Genomic DNA, 14,216 nt, shown 5'->3' with positions numbered 1-14,216 from the left:
TTATAAAATGAATCTCAGAATCATTAACCTTAATCTTGACAAACTATAAATCTGTCTGGAATTTCCAGTAACATTAGCTACAGTGCACTTTAAAATTCGAATAACCGCAATTGAATCATCAGAAATGATTATTCATCCAAAAGTCAGTATTTCTAGTACGAATTAAAACTGCCTATTTACACGTTGACGGTGACATTGGCCATGAGACATGTTAGCTCGTGTTTCCGCAATAACTGTAGTTACCTAATCGCTGGACCACGCCATCGCATCTACTATCAGATAATTGTGTCAATCTCCGCGGATGAAGTGACTGGCATTAGTGGACGTTGTGGGAGGCGCACGTCATTTGTCATCCTTAAACGCCCCGACTCCTGTCTTACGGATCAATTCATTAACAATATCATATGACGCATAAATAACATCTTTGTACAATTATCGGAAAAAATATGTCAGTATTGTAGTCATTTTTAACGTCTTTAAATGCTTTTTTTATTAAAAATAAATAAGTGTAAGATAGGTAACCAACTTAAAGGTATTTAAAAAAAAAAAACTAACAATAAATATTACCCAGCCACAAATCCGTATCTATAGTACAAGCCTCGTGGACTCCAGGGAAATAAACCGATGACGCCATTACCACAAATTTTAAATGGAATTTATTTATAAAATGTGAATTACCTCGGCGTAAAATTCAGTGAAAAGAATAATTGATATAATTTCAAAGGCATGACCTATAAAACCACTGATTGGCTACCCGTAAGATTTGCAAAAAAGATAATTCATTGCATATTTATTTTATGTTGCAACACTGAATCGTTTCACTTGAAAGTTGACACGTCACAGACCACGCTGATAATTTGTGGGGAATACCAATTCCACCAAAAATACCGATTTGTAATGCGAATATTTTTAATTTGCTTCAGCAGCTGCGATGTGCAAAGTTTACTTTCCGACTTCTCCTCGTTCAGTTTATTTCAATAAACAATCAGTACACCTAAAACTCATACATACAAGCACGGTTTATATTATATGAAACTCACGTAAAGTTAATTCCTGCTTACAAAGAACGCAATAAACCTTTCTAAAAAAGAAAAAGCGATGTAAAAAAGAATTCCTTAGTCATGATAAAGGAATAAAATATAGAGCAGCTCAGTGCTTAAGAAAATCGACGTTTTATTGCAAACACTTAGCTTTTATTTTTACACCATTCTCTTCGCCTGTTTTTCTCATTATTTCCTACGAAACTTGCTGCTGTAGGACTGAAAGCATTAAACCTTTTCTAATTTAAACACTGTTTCCAGTATACTAACCAGCGGTGTTAGGGTAGGGCGCGGTTGACGACCGCCCAGGGCGCTGGGCCAAAAGATACTACAGAACTTCGAATTAGAGTCTCTCATAACCATGTTTATTCCCCACCAAAACGGCTAAAAAGGGGGCGTCATAAAAATATCGCCCAAGACGCTCGTAGCACTAAAACCCTTGCTGCCTCTTTCATATAAAAACACAGACATGTTGAGGAAATACGAATAGTAAATTGTAAACAAGCAATAATTCAAACTCATACATTTAAGCAATTTGCATTTTCGCTAATAAGTTAATAGAAATGCAAATTAACTCAGCGCTTGCTACATATTTCGGTGCATGTTTTGTATATTAATGTGAATTTTTATTTTTGTCGCAGCAATTTATCAGGAACAGGAGAGTCGCAAAACATAATTGCCGAAGCTGCAATATCCACGAAACTAATTGACAGCGGCCAGCAATTTGTTAACAAGGCTTTTTATAACGCCCGTCGACAGACGCACACTAACAGCACCCGCCGGCTTAGTGACGTATACACAGTTCCTACACGTCCTAAATATAGATAGATATATTTAATAATATAGATAGTATGTCTTTGTAGGTTAAAATCGCTAAACAACGTCTAAATCTGAACCATTTACATTAACCCAAACTATAAACTATGTGAAAGAAAAGAACGTCTATTAATTTCTTTAATAGGGGCTTCTTTGTGTAGATTTAATTAAAAAGGGGAGATATGCCTTGAATGTAGTGTAGCTTAATATAATAGAGAAGAGCGCATAAGCCTATCTTCTGTCTAATTTTAACATAACTTTTGTTCAATGTAGTGTTGCTTAGTACGTGTTGCTATAAAACAACTTAAAAGCAAGTATTTCGTGAGTGTGTAAACTTAAACATCCCAAGCGGAAGTGTTTTGATCTCATTAAGTGATAGCTCATCGATTAACTTGAGTCAACTTGCAATTAGTGCTCAGTGCGGAGTGGCGCCGGCCATTTTACTGTTTGCACGGACCACGCGCTGCAACTACAAACTTAAAATCACACCTATAGCAATTACGTTAAATTAGCTCGAATAACAAAAATAAGAAGAGATATAACAATAAAACAAGTTTTGTGATACTTTATAACACTTTATTACCACATAGTTTTTACTTTTAACAATTTCAACTTGTTTGCAAACTACATTTCAAAGGGTGGTTCGTTTTTGGCAGTTCGTTTAGTTACGAGCGTCTCTCATATCGTGTCGTTCTGCGGCTTCTGTGAAGGACGGATCAAATATTGGATGCTCCTATACTTCGTTGAGACTGGAGTTACGATGTGTCCCGCTGCGCCTGCTACTTTGTACAACGTTGACGTCAATTAACTGGTGGAAAATAAGTAAAATCCTAATTTAAAATGTATATTACAAATACCAAACGTTTTAATACATGGAAATAGACTCGTGTGAATCATGCTTTATTATTGTTTGTACATTTTAAGGACATTTAACGGTCAATAAAATTTTAATAAACAAGTACCTACCAATACCAATGTTATGATGGTCGAGAATAACTACCTAAGTAGTTAATGTTAATGTTAAGAAGAAAATCAGTACTGCGATGGAGGATTGGCGAAACACTAGATAATAGGCAATATGCATATGACGCCAAATTGGACCAAACTTTTTCTATGCATTCTTTGCTACTATAAAAACATACCTGTAAAGATTTTTTTAATGTAATGTGATTTAGTAGCGAAACTTAATCATTAAACAGTGTTTCTTTTTTAAATTCTCTAGTTTAGTTCTAAAACGCGACGCTATTGGTCGAAAGAAGTGGCTTATCTAATATGGCATCGCTGTGTTGTCAAAACACAGTTCATTTACGTTAATTTATATAGAAATTCACTGTAGACACTATATCAAAACTAACTTTAAAGAAAAAACAAATGAAAAGAACTATTAACTACCACTTATTTGTACCAGGAATAATAAAAATCGATTATTGACTTTTTGACCTTGAGAAGCAATGATATACTTTGTTGTTTTTTACACCGAAGTGACATCTGAGCTTATGTTATGTATGGGATATGACGATTGACGTCAGTTGTCTCATGCCAACTCCGGTGGCTTTTTAGTCGCACGAAAATAATCGTAATTTTATTTTATGATTTTGAACTCAATGGTTGAATTTTTCGAGTCATTACTTTTTTCTGGTTATCTTATAACAAGTAGAATCGTTTACAAAAAGAAAAAAACACATGCATATTCCCTATTGCCATTTGTTCCGTCTATCTGACATCTGTAAATGTAAACGTATTTGAATAGCGCGCCATTCTGGTGGGTCTGAGTGTTGAAGTTAATTTCGCTGTTACAATTATGTCAATGTCTAAAAGTAAATACGTTGCAGCACTTCGTAATGGGTGTTCCAATACATACGCACACAGTCAATATGTATTTATAGACAAATTGACAGCACAGGGAACAGGATTACTGGATCGTTAATCCAGCTGGCAGCTCACGACACGCAGTTTTCGAGAGCGGCCCTTGTGGCTCAGCGGTGCGTGCGGTATTGTGCGCGATGCACCGGGTTCAACAACCTACTGAGCATATTCCTGTTAAACTCAGAGTAGGTACACAAGTTTTGAATTTACCTTTACTTATTAACCTTTAGTATATCTATACTATTATAATAAAGCGTAAAGACACATTTCAGAGTTAATTTGACAAATGTAAACAAATAAAATAAAAATGTTCATAGTTTTATGCGGATGAAGTCGCACGGGAACAACTAGTTTCTAATAATTCTTACATATTTCGAAGTACCCTTAAAACCCTCTACAATCAACACATAAAACAAAGTGTTTAATATTGTTATAATAGACAAAATAACGAATATGTTAAAACCTTGTTGAATTTGAACATGGGACAACATCTTTTAACACGAGTTAAATAAAATTATCGTATATAAATGTATTTGTATCTTGTATACTAAATAATTGTTTAGATTAAACCGTTACGTAGATATTAACTATATCAGAGTTATCTCGTATAACTAATATGTCAGACGGGAACGTTGCCCGAGGGAGCGCGGAGTAAACAAGGCACAAGTTAGTGAGGGGCGGAGTCCTGGCGGCCCGCCGCACAGCCCCGGGCGCCGCGCAACTTGCACTCCGCTAATACTCATCATACACTTGTGATTTCAAATTTAAACTTCTACAGACATGTACAGGACTGTTTATTAGTCCAGTTATTATTCTGTACTGAATAATAAATAATTGCGCTAGTATCTATTTTATTGTTTTTATTAATCTCTTTGTTTTAAATGCTGCTTGAATTCTACTTAATTAAGTTTTATTTAAAAGCTTCCAACAATACAAAGACCTTGACTATTTAACTATTCAAATTGTCCATCAATTAAAAAGCTTTTTCCGTTCTAAATTTCTGTGCGAACATAAAACGACTGCAATGTTTTTTATTTCGCTAAAACTTTACAAATGAACTTCCTTTCAGAAGCTACGAGACGAATAATCTTAGCTAGGACAAAAGTAGCGAAATGAGACTCGCGGCGAGTGTTACGGCTGCGCCGGGGAGTGCGGAGGGCGCGGAGGGCCTCGTGCGAGAGGGACAGCAGAGGTAATTATGTCCGGGCTTCAGGTCTCGCCGACGCCTGAAAAGGGTCCCAGGTTGACAAATCGTCCGAGCGTTTTGTTTCACGTGATCCGTCACGAAAAATTTATGAAGCGGACTCCGAAAAAAGGACGGCCATTTTTAGACAAGTCGAATTCTTAGTTACGCTGCTATTTTGAAGAGGGTTTAGTGAGTTTCTCGTTAGTCCGTCGGCCCCGCACATACTGGCCGAGCAATGTCGTATAAGTGACTTTTCATAAACTTATGGTAGAGAATATTTAATAAGTCCTTTTAGTTAAATACGTACATAACCTTGCCATTGACGAACTTTCTGTACTAGTAATAAGTATATTTATTCCTGTCTTTTTATAGAGTTTCTTAATTTATCAATACTAGGTTGTTAAAAAAGATAACTCACTTTAGTAAATGAGATGTCTTATTCAATAGTGTAGACTTTTAACAGTCGCTTTGACATCAATAACAAAACATAACTTGTCGGTTTTCCTTTTCAGTGGGGGATTTTCCTCTGCAGAATAAATCCATTACGTTAGGTATGAAATGTGGCAAAGGACACGTCGCACCTTTATGAGGCTTGAGGTCAGGAAATAATCGCTAAAATATACCAGCCGACCCATTTACTTGAGCTCGGCCGTAGTTTCTTATAATACTCTTATGAGATTTAACCTGTATGCTCTCAGCGATTGACCTACAATAGGCACTTTCTTAACAACACCTTTTTCGATAATTTGTCTTCTGTTTAAATGCCTTAATAAACATTAATAGCATTCTTCTTACAAATGTTCCTTTTTTATTCAGGCTCGCCAAAATTATAAAACGTTAACAGCTATTGTTTAACTTATTTAACAATAAACTATTTAACTACGTCGTAGTCTTTAACTGCAAAAATCAAACAAAAAATGAGACCCACCTGCAAGCATTACCTTTCGGATAAAAAAGGAATTATCAAAATCAGTCCACTAGCGGCGGAGTTATGCCGTAACACACATAAAAAAACATACAGACGAATTGAGTGCCTCCTTCTTTTGAGAATTCGGTCAAAAAATAACTGTAATTGCTTTGACCTTACGTCGATTTCATATTTAAAATATATCGTAACTAAAATAAACGTTTGTTTTTGTTAATTATTTATAAAATATTGTATAGAAATAGCAAATATTAAATACTTATGTCAGGTCTAACCTTTAACTAAGCTTGTTATCCTTGTATTAGGGGACTTGAGGGATTCGGAGCAAAGACTCCATATATGTGGAGTAGCCTAATGAGTGGTAAACATTTAATCAAGGATATCTCCCGCTTCTTACGCCTGTTCTACGTTTCCACTAGCGAAATTAGTTTTTATGTCTATTTTTAGAAGGTAAATAGGGGTTGACTGTTCCAGTAAAAACCAACGGTTACAATTGTTATGAAACAGTTGTGAAATTATCGTAAATAAAAAATTACATCATTATGCATAAAGTTCAATTACAATCAGTGGGTAAAACCTTTGATTTTCAGTAGTTTATCGTACTTGGTAAATCCATTTATAGTGTCAACATTTTAATAAGAAATGTTCGCTTCAACATTATTATAATATTTATGTTATTTATATTAAAACTGACTGTATTCTAAAATTCCTAATCATCTATTTTAACTAACCATGCAGCCACCCATTCAACAATTCACGTAACGCTACTCCATAGAATTTTGTCGGAATAGTTAAATATCAGACGCCTATTGTTTTATTCGCAGCAATAAATCTCCGGTGTCGATACTAAAGCGTCTAAATAATAACACCATTTCGCGTTTAAATAGCGAACTGCACAAAGCCCCGAGGCAACGAGAGCAAAGCCGTAAAATTTTACGAGTCGCAAAGTGGCCGTCCCTCGCTACAGCGCAACGAACACTTCACAGACATAGCTTGCTTTATTTTAAAATAAATCATGGATACTGACAGGCATTAATCTCTTCTATATTGGTTTACTAACTTTCGCCCGCGACTTCGTCCGCGTGGAATTAAAAAAAAATGAGTATCCCATTTGATCTTCCAGACTACCTTCTACGTCTTTGCCAAATTTCATCTAAATCCGTTCAGCCCTTCAGGCTACAAACTTTATCATCCATCCATCTAAACTTTCACATGTATAATATTAGTATGATTTTAACATAGTAGTTAGATATAAATACTAATGAAAATTGAGAAAGAGTTAAGCTACTGATGTTAATGCAGATGTCTTTTGGTAACATATTAGTTGGGAAGAGCTCCAGCATTGGGAAGAGACGTGAATGGCGCAACCTTCTTCAACTCTAAAACCTATTAGCGTGAAAATAAGATACTACGAACTGCAGCGCACATTTAATTATAATTTTATTGTAATCTGTAACCGGCCGGTTTTCCTCATACAAATAACAACTGATTCCTAGTAATCTACAGGATGGTGTTAACATTGCGACTAGTTAGTGCTAGATAAATTAGGACATTCCGGAGATGTTAGGAACATCCTACTGAGGATTTATTTGAATTGAAATAAAAAATAAAATACAACACTTTATTAATCAAACCAGTTGCACATTAATCATTGGGACTCTGCTTTCTGGGCTTAGGGCCTTCTCTCAATCTAAGTACATTATGATATATGTGATCATATACATGTTTGGGTATGTGTGTGTTTATATGTATGAATTTATTGCGTTATGCGTGTGTGTTTAAGTGTATGTGGTTGGTATATATGATTGGGCGTTAACACATCTTGGAGTGAAGGAGTTTTATGCTTGTTTCATTTTGGTATTGCTAATAGGTTTTCTGTTCGTTCGTAATTGGTTTTAACCGCCAGTATGAGATATTTTTTAAATTCATAAGAATTTAGCTATGTATTCGACTGGTCAAGAATTTGGTATATACATATAAGCAAGGTGGAATAAAGTTGTAATGTTTTGAGCAAAGGTGGATTTGGAGATCGGCAGAGGGAAACGCAGATTGCGCTTTTTTTGAGTAACTTAATTCTGAGGAAATATAAAATTAAATAACTGTTACAATGTTTCTAATGATCGATGGGTTTATTATCTTTGTAATACGTTTTCAGTTTTAAAAAATAAAGCCGGCTATAGACGTTCTGTTCCCAACTACCAGCACTGAGTGTATGATTATTAATGAACTTTAAACATAAATAAAAAACCTACACTGTGAATAACATAAACCCTAAAATAAAATAAAATAAACTCCGAGTTTATTGGACTTCTTAAAGTAAATCCCTAATGATACAAAAATTTAACTAAAATTAGAAACAAAATGTAGTATTTTTAGAGAACTTACGTCCACCTGTTTACAAATTAAAGCCAATCATTTGATTTCTCCGAAGTTATCAGGAAAGCGGAAAATAATCACAATTTGACGAGAATTCAACTACAGTCGCTGTTTTAATTAATAACTGACTGTTATTATATGCTAATTATATTTAAAACAGTCTCATAAAAACAATGCACGAACGTCACATATGACGTATTTCAATAATTTGTTTGTTTTGTTTTATACTTTTATATTGCATATCTTAACGCATGTATGGTTAGCCAATGTTTTCCAAGCAATTTAATAGTCTCGTGGCTGTCGCTGATGAGTAATGGGGAAATTCGACTACTGTCACATTTCCAGTGAAGCAAGATTACTCACTAAAACCCATCTCCACATCAGATTGATATTATCTACCATTTTCTAAAAGGCGGACAACGCTGTACAAACGCTGTACTGCCTTTGCCCTTTTGGTATTGCGGATGTCAATGGGCGTCGTTGATCACCTCGTTTCACCTGCTCGTTTGCCATGTCTAAAAAAATAAACTGCAAATCGTGTTCGTTTTAATATTTTTTGGTAAGAGAAAGGATCACGAAAACACACACCAGTTAATTTTCGTGCAGTTTCTTTTTATGAGTAGATTCGAAGAATGTACAAATATCTGTAGAGTAATGTAAAACTAAAATGTGGAGCTTCTTAAGTATTATTTTAACTATTTATATTAACCGCTGTGGGCGCCTCGTAAACTTGTAAAGCCAGAACAGATCACTGAGCGCATCTACGAGTCATTATACCTACGAGGAAACATATTCTAGACTTCTGTAACGTAATTACTGCATATACTTGCATTATTTCTATTACATAATGACATTGAATCATAAACAGCTATGTTTTATTGACCGCAGGCACTCTGCAGCCAGGCCAGTGCAGTCGCCCTTACCTTACTCAGAGGTATTCCCACAAGTAGAGGTATATTCGCACATCGTGATAAGAACATGAGGTTAAACAAAGATTTTTTTTTGCACTATCACTATCCTGCCAAAGCTTTATCCAAATATGTCCAGGTTTAACGCATGAGACAAATAATGACAATATTCTTTTTAGTTAAGTTAAGTCAGTACTAGTTTTGTCAAAAGATTTTAAACTAATGAAAGATTTTATTCTACGCATAAAGTCAATTGTGCCAACACATTAACTCCTTAACTAATTTGAAATATTTTCAACAAAAAGAAGCTTTTCCGTTAGTTTATTTTTATATGTAAATTCCCATCACAGCATGATTCTGTAAGTTCACGACGGATGCGTCACGTCATCCGAAATTAACATTTTGTTGGCAAATAAATAGAGCGTGAGAAATTTCCACAAAAATTTCATTGGTAAATACCAAAAGTAAATTGTGGTTCACTCGGTCTTTGTTTTGAAATATAAATCATGTATTTGTTATTCATTGTCTCATTTACTCTTTTTGGCGCATCGTCCACTTATGAGTCATACACAAATATTATTAAATTCTTATAACTGTTTATAATTGTTTTGTATGGATTATCCGATGTTATTCACTAGTAAACATTAGTAACATTCTGCGTAGTATACAAGGGCGGAGGGGCGCGGCGCAGTACCGTCTCCGGGTTTTCCCTCACGTGATCCTCGCATACCGACATCCGACCTCGGCTCTATCTATTGCGAACTTATCACAAATAAGTGCAATCAAATCTCTATTATACATCACAATATTATACAATAACCAACAATAACATGCAATTACATGCAACAATATGTATAGTTCTAGACCTCAGCTGTAGAGTCTGAATAATTGTTACGTCGTCTACGTCGCTTCATCTGGTAATTTTTTACAACTCTTACGCATATTTAAACCGATAACAGATACCACATTTTATAATTGAAGGAGCTAATGGGCAGCGGGAACTGAGATGTTCATCGACGGCCACGGACCTCCGCAATACGAGGAATTGCAGATGCTTTGCAGGCCTTTAAAAAGGTGATATACTCACTTCTTGAAGGACCCTAAGTCGTAGCGGTTTAGGTATTCCTAAATTCCGCCGAGAATAGACCATTCCACAACGTGGCTGTGCGCGGCAGAAAGTTCCGCGAAAACCGCAAAGTTGATTGCCAGCCATCGAGATGGTGTGGTACCTTTCGGTCTGTCGAGTTGTCCGATGACGGAACTAGGCGGCAGAAATTGTTCCAAACATTTCTTCATCTGCTCGCCTGACAGCACATCAAAGATATTTTGACATTGAAATTGAGGCAAATGAGTTTAAGGTTCCTTACCAGTGCGTTATTATTGCGTGCTGCTGGCCTCTTTCGTTAAAGAGATAATGCTTCATACTTACAATTACATTAGAACTAATTTATTTGTGGTTGAGATAAGCCTTAGAGTACACACATGTAGGTTAATACGTCTACAAAAAGTACCTTTTATATAAACCCTTTATAAGTTGAATTGTTAGAAAACGGGAAAAACCCGGGGCGAGTCTGTTGGCCGAGATTCCCGGGTAAACGACCGTCCGTAACGTCCGGTATTTGATGCTGCTCGGATACATTCTCAAACTTGCGCTTCGACGCTCATTATTTAGTTTATTTCATTAATTCCGTATATATTAAACACCGGTTATGTACATCTTCGTCGCAGCCAGCTATTACGCTATATATTTTTTACGTTATAACAAAGAATGGAAAATGTATATCAAAACTCAGTTACTTAATTCAAAGTTTTAGGTAACAAAACATAAAGAATTGCCTCAGTATTTGCTAATATGTGCAAAGATTTATATTAACTATATTTTATCAATAATTCCTAAGGACGTTTACAATTACGAACTGTAAGTACATACACTGATCGCAAAACAAACATTTAACATTTTAAAGGTAACTTTTTATAATTGGTTTGTTCAAACTGTACTTGATAATCCGTATAAAACTTTATATTTACATAGAATCTTGAAATACAAAATAATACTACGAATTTTATAAGTAGGAAATATTGAAATTAAATATATGCTAAAAATGATTTTCTTACTTTTTAACAATAATTATTAATGTAAAAATGTAGTAATTAAAATTACAATTTCCCACCGTGTACTTTTTATATCAATCTTTCTTCCTCACATAATTATATATTTTCCTTGATTTTAATATTTCATAAGTTGTATAATTATACACTGTGACACAGAAACGAGTGTTTTACTTAATTCAGTAAATTTCTGTATGAATCACAAGTATCAAAAACGTTACATAGATTTGGGCGGAAATAGACCAGTCGTTAGGGAAATACTACATATGTATGTAATCAATTCTTTTCAATACAAGGATTTTCCAATTTGCCCCAATTAATATTATAAAATAAAGCAATCATTTATATCCTTCCTGTAATTATTTTATTTTCCAAAAGAATATATATTAAACACATTTTACACGACACAGAGTCCGCTGAGTTCATTGACCGCGATCAATTGCTTTTGCTTTTCAGAATTTCAGAAAAAATGGAAATATTCTATTTTTCCTGAATATACATATATATATTTTTCACGCAGTCGCATTTCAGAGTATTCGAAATAATTGTTTGTTTTATTCGTAATATAATATAATATTTACTCAAAATACAAGTAGATATCATAGTTTAAATGATAACCTCCTTAACATTTATCGTAAAAAACATAGCATAACACACTTATCGTGGGAAATCCACAACACGATGTACCGTATGAATCCACTTTAATAGGACAATAACATAATCACTGGGTTTTTTAGATTCAATTTTAAATCGTTATTTCATACTGTGCTCAATAATTAATACGAAATCACAAAATAATGTTTTATCCATGAAATGATAAATTCTGAACAAATGGAAAACAAATTTTAAAATTCAATAGAAACATGCTCTTTTTTATATAACACTAGTTGTCGCCGGCAACGCCGTCTACATGGAATTAAAAAGAAGTGTTTTACATCTGTGCTAAACGAGATCAGTTAACGTTAATTGATATCCATCTTAATTTTTGCTATATTAAAGCTTTTAAGCTTAATAGAATTTATGCTAGGTACAATTCTAAGTAATTTGTTTCAAAATTCCTTGACGTATGAGAGTCTGACACTCCGACGTCGGGAGGAAATGTCTGCTGTTCTTTTTCAACAGTATTACGTCTCCATCCTCCAACTCCAGCTTTCCATAATCTGACAGACATAGGACTTCAATGTACAAGGACTTTGGAGGCCTGAGGTTCTCTGTGAGGTCGATCCCGCTATAGCCAATATCTTGTCCTAGCGACCTCATATACGCTGCGAGGTTCGTAGAGTACTTGGAGAACCAAGCATACTCACTATCGGAGAGCAATTCTCTCACATCAGATGGCAACACCGAACCAAACTCCCAGCGGAGTGTTCTTATTTTATTCATGCGGTTATAAAGGTAGGCTAAAAGACATCGCTTATTACGTTCCAATGCAGAGTGTCTCACTTGCACAGTTGTCCAAAGAGATTTGTTCTCCGATGAGGCATTTCTAGAACAAAACAAGGTGTGTTTTATTATAGTTTTGGATAAAACAAAGTTTAAAATAAGTAATATATCACTTTGTAATGTAATGCTGTGTAGTTAAAGGTTGATTAAGACATATTTAAGTAAACTTCTATTGATTTACTTCACAAACTTGACTTTACTTACAGATATCCTTACCCATTCTGTCTGTGTTATGTGAAAACATCATAGGAAAATTCCACAAAATATTCCCTATGCCCTTTTAGCTCAATTTACATATAATGAAATTTCAGGAAACTTACAGTATTTCAGTGATTGTTGTTTTATTACTTATCTGTATGGTAGTGTATGGTAACACTGTTTTCTACTTTTATAGCAGCATGCCAGCAAGTCAATGCCCATGCTCATTGCCATAAGTATGTTGATGCTCCCATTAGTGGCACAAATAGGATTTACTTGCTAACATACCACCATGATAGTAGACAATAGTGTTGCCCTACACTACAATAATTTTACATACAATGCACTGTCACATTTCCTTCTAAAGAAAAAAAAAACTATTGAAAGGGTTGTCACCATCATTATTGTGCTTACGACTTTGAGCTAATCACTTTGTATATTTATATGTGCATTGAAAACTACTCACGCATCTGCCATGTTCATTTTGAACAGCACATGCATCTCCTCGATAATCTGACGCACTTTGTCATCCTAAAAATAACATACATGTCATTGAAAAATTCAGAAATAAAGAATTCAAATAAAGTTTATTTTGAAACTTACATTATACTGCTCGATTGTATCACGATTCCTTTCAGCTTCCTTTAACAATTCTATGACTTTTTCTCCAAACATTCTGTAAGTAAAAGTGTGAATCTAGGTCATATGATGACTATAAAACAAAAAGCTTCAACATATACATTGAAATTTGTTTATTTTATTATGGATTACTATAACATTTGTGAAAGTAGAACCTTACGTTCACCATTACTTACGTCTATCATTTTTTTATTATTGGTCTTGATACTATGAACTTAACCCAAAGTACTCCTTCATCACAATATTATTTTTCTAACAAATGTTACCTACAGTTTACTCTTAAACCAAAAAAAAAAAACACGTAATACCTTACCTACAGTTTTGTTTCAAAAAATTACAATTAACGAAATATTCCCGCCAAAACAATATTTACGATCCTTTTCTATTAAACAGTTTTCTTGATCGTTTAAAATAATTGAATCAACACGAGGATTTACATTATTTTTGTAATAGGAGTTTCAATAAAAAAAATAAAACAAAAATGATATTTTTAAAGCAAAATCAAAATAAAAATAAAAACATAACCTATTACTGATACCTAATACTGATTCTGCTGACTGCTGTCAGTTTGGCTTAAACATTTTTGACTTGAAGTATTTTGTGTTCGGATACACGAAAATATTAAAACCGACAAAATTTTTAATAAAGTTATTTACAAAATAACATCATTAATAATGAAACAGCTACTAAAGTAATCTACTTCGCTAAGT

The 14,216-nt window shown here is 34.2% G+C and overlaps 1 protein-coding gene across 2 annotated transcripts; it reads right to left on the bottom strand.

Moving 5' to 3' along the window:
* Positions 1-11,290: 11,290 nt before the first annotated feature.
* Positions 11,291-13,984, bottom strand: LOC106106502 (DNA replication complex GINS protein PSF1-like). 2 transcript variants are annotated; one of them, XM_013287085.1, is made up of 4 exons: positions 13,820-13,984; positions 13,471-13,543; positions 13,334-13,398; positions 11,291-12,712 (listed from the first exon to the last, which is right to left on the bottom strand). In XM_013287085.1, the coding sequence occupies exons 2-4, from the start codon at positions 13,540-13,542 to the stop codon at positions 12,262-12,264; spliced, it is 588 nt and encodes a 195-aa protein (XP_013142539.1). In that variant the 5' UTR covers position 13,543; positions 13,820-13,984; the 3' UTR covers positions 11,291-12,261. The 2 variants fall into 2 exon arrangements, with proteins under 2 accessions (XP_013142539.1, XP_013142540.1); XM_013287086.1 differs by lacking the exon at positions 13,820-13,984 and adding an exon at positions 13,683-13,706.
* Between the last annotated feature and the right edge of the window lie 232 nt (positions 13,985-14,216).

This window comes from Papilio polytes, unplaced genomic scaffold (assembly GCF_000836215.1).
Source record: "Papilio polytes unplaced genomic scaffold, Ppol_1.0 DF822178.1, whole genome shotgun sequence".
In the NCBI taxonomy this organism is placed as follows: Eukaryota; Metazoa; Arthropoda; class Insecta; order Lepidoptera; family Papilionidae; genus Papilio; species Papilio polytes.
Note: the sequence above shows the minus strand (reverse complement) of the source record. Positions and strands in the feature narration are given on the sequence as shown.

Excerpts from the sequence above, each read along its gene's own strand:
- LOC106106502 (XM_013287085.1), bottom strand. The coding sequence starts at position 13,542 with ATGTTTGGAGAAAAAGTCATAGAATTGTTAAAGGAAGCTGAAAGGAAT. Across the intron at positions 13,399-13,470 it reads ATACAATCGAGCAGTATAAT|GATGACAAAGTGCGTCAGAT; the intron begins GTAAGTTTCAAA and ends TGTTATTTTTAG. Across the intron at positions 12,713-13,333 it reads AAAATGAACATGGCAGATGC|AAATGCCTCATCGGAGAACA; the intron begins GTGAGTAGTTTT and ends GTTTTGTTCTAG.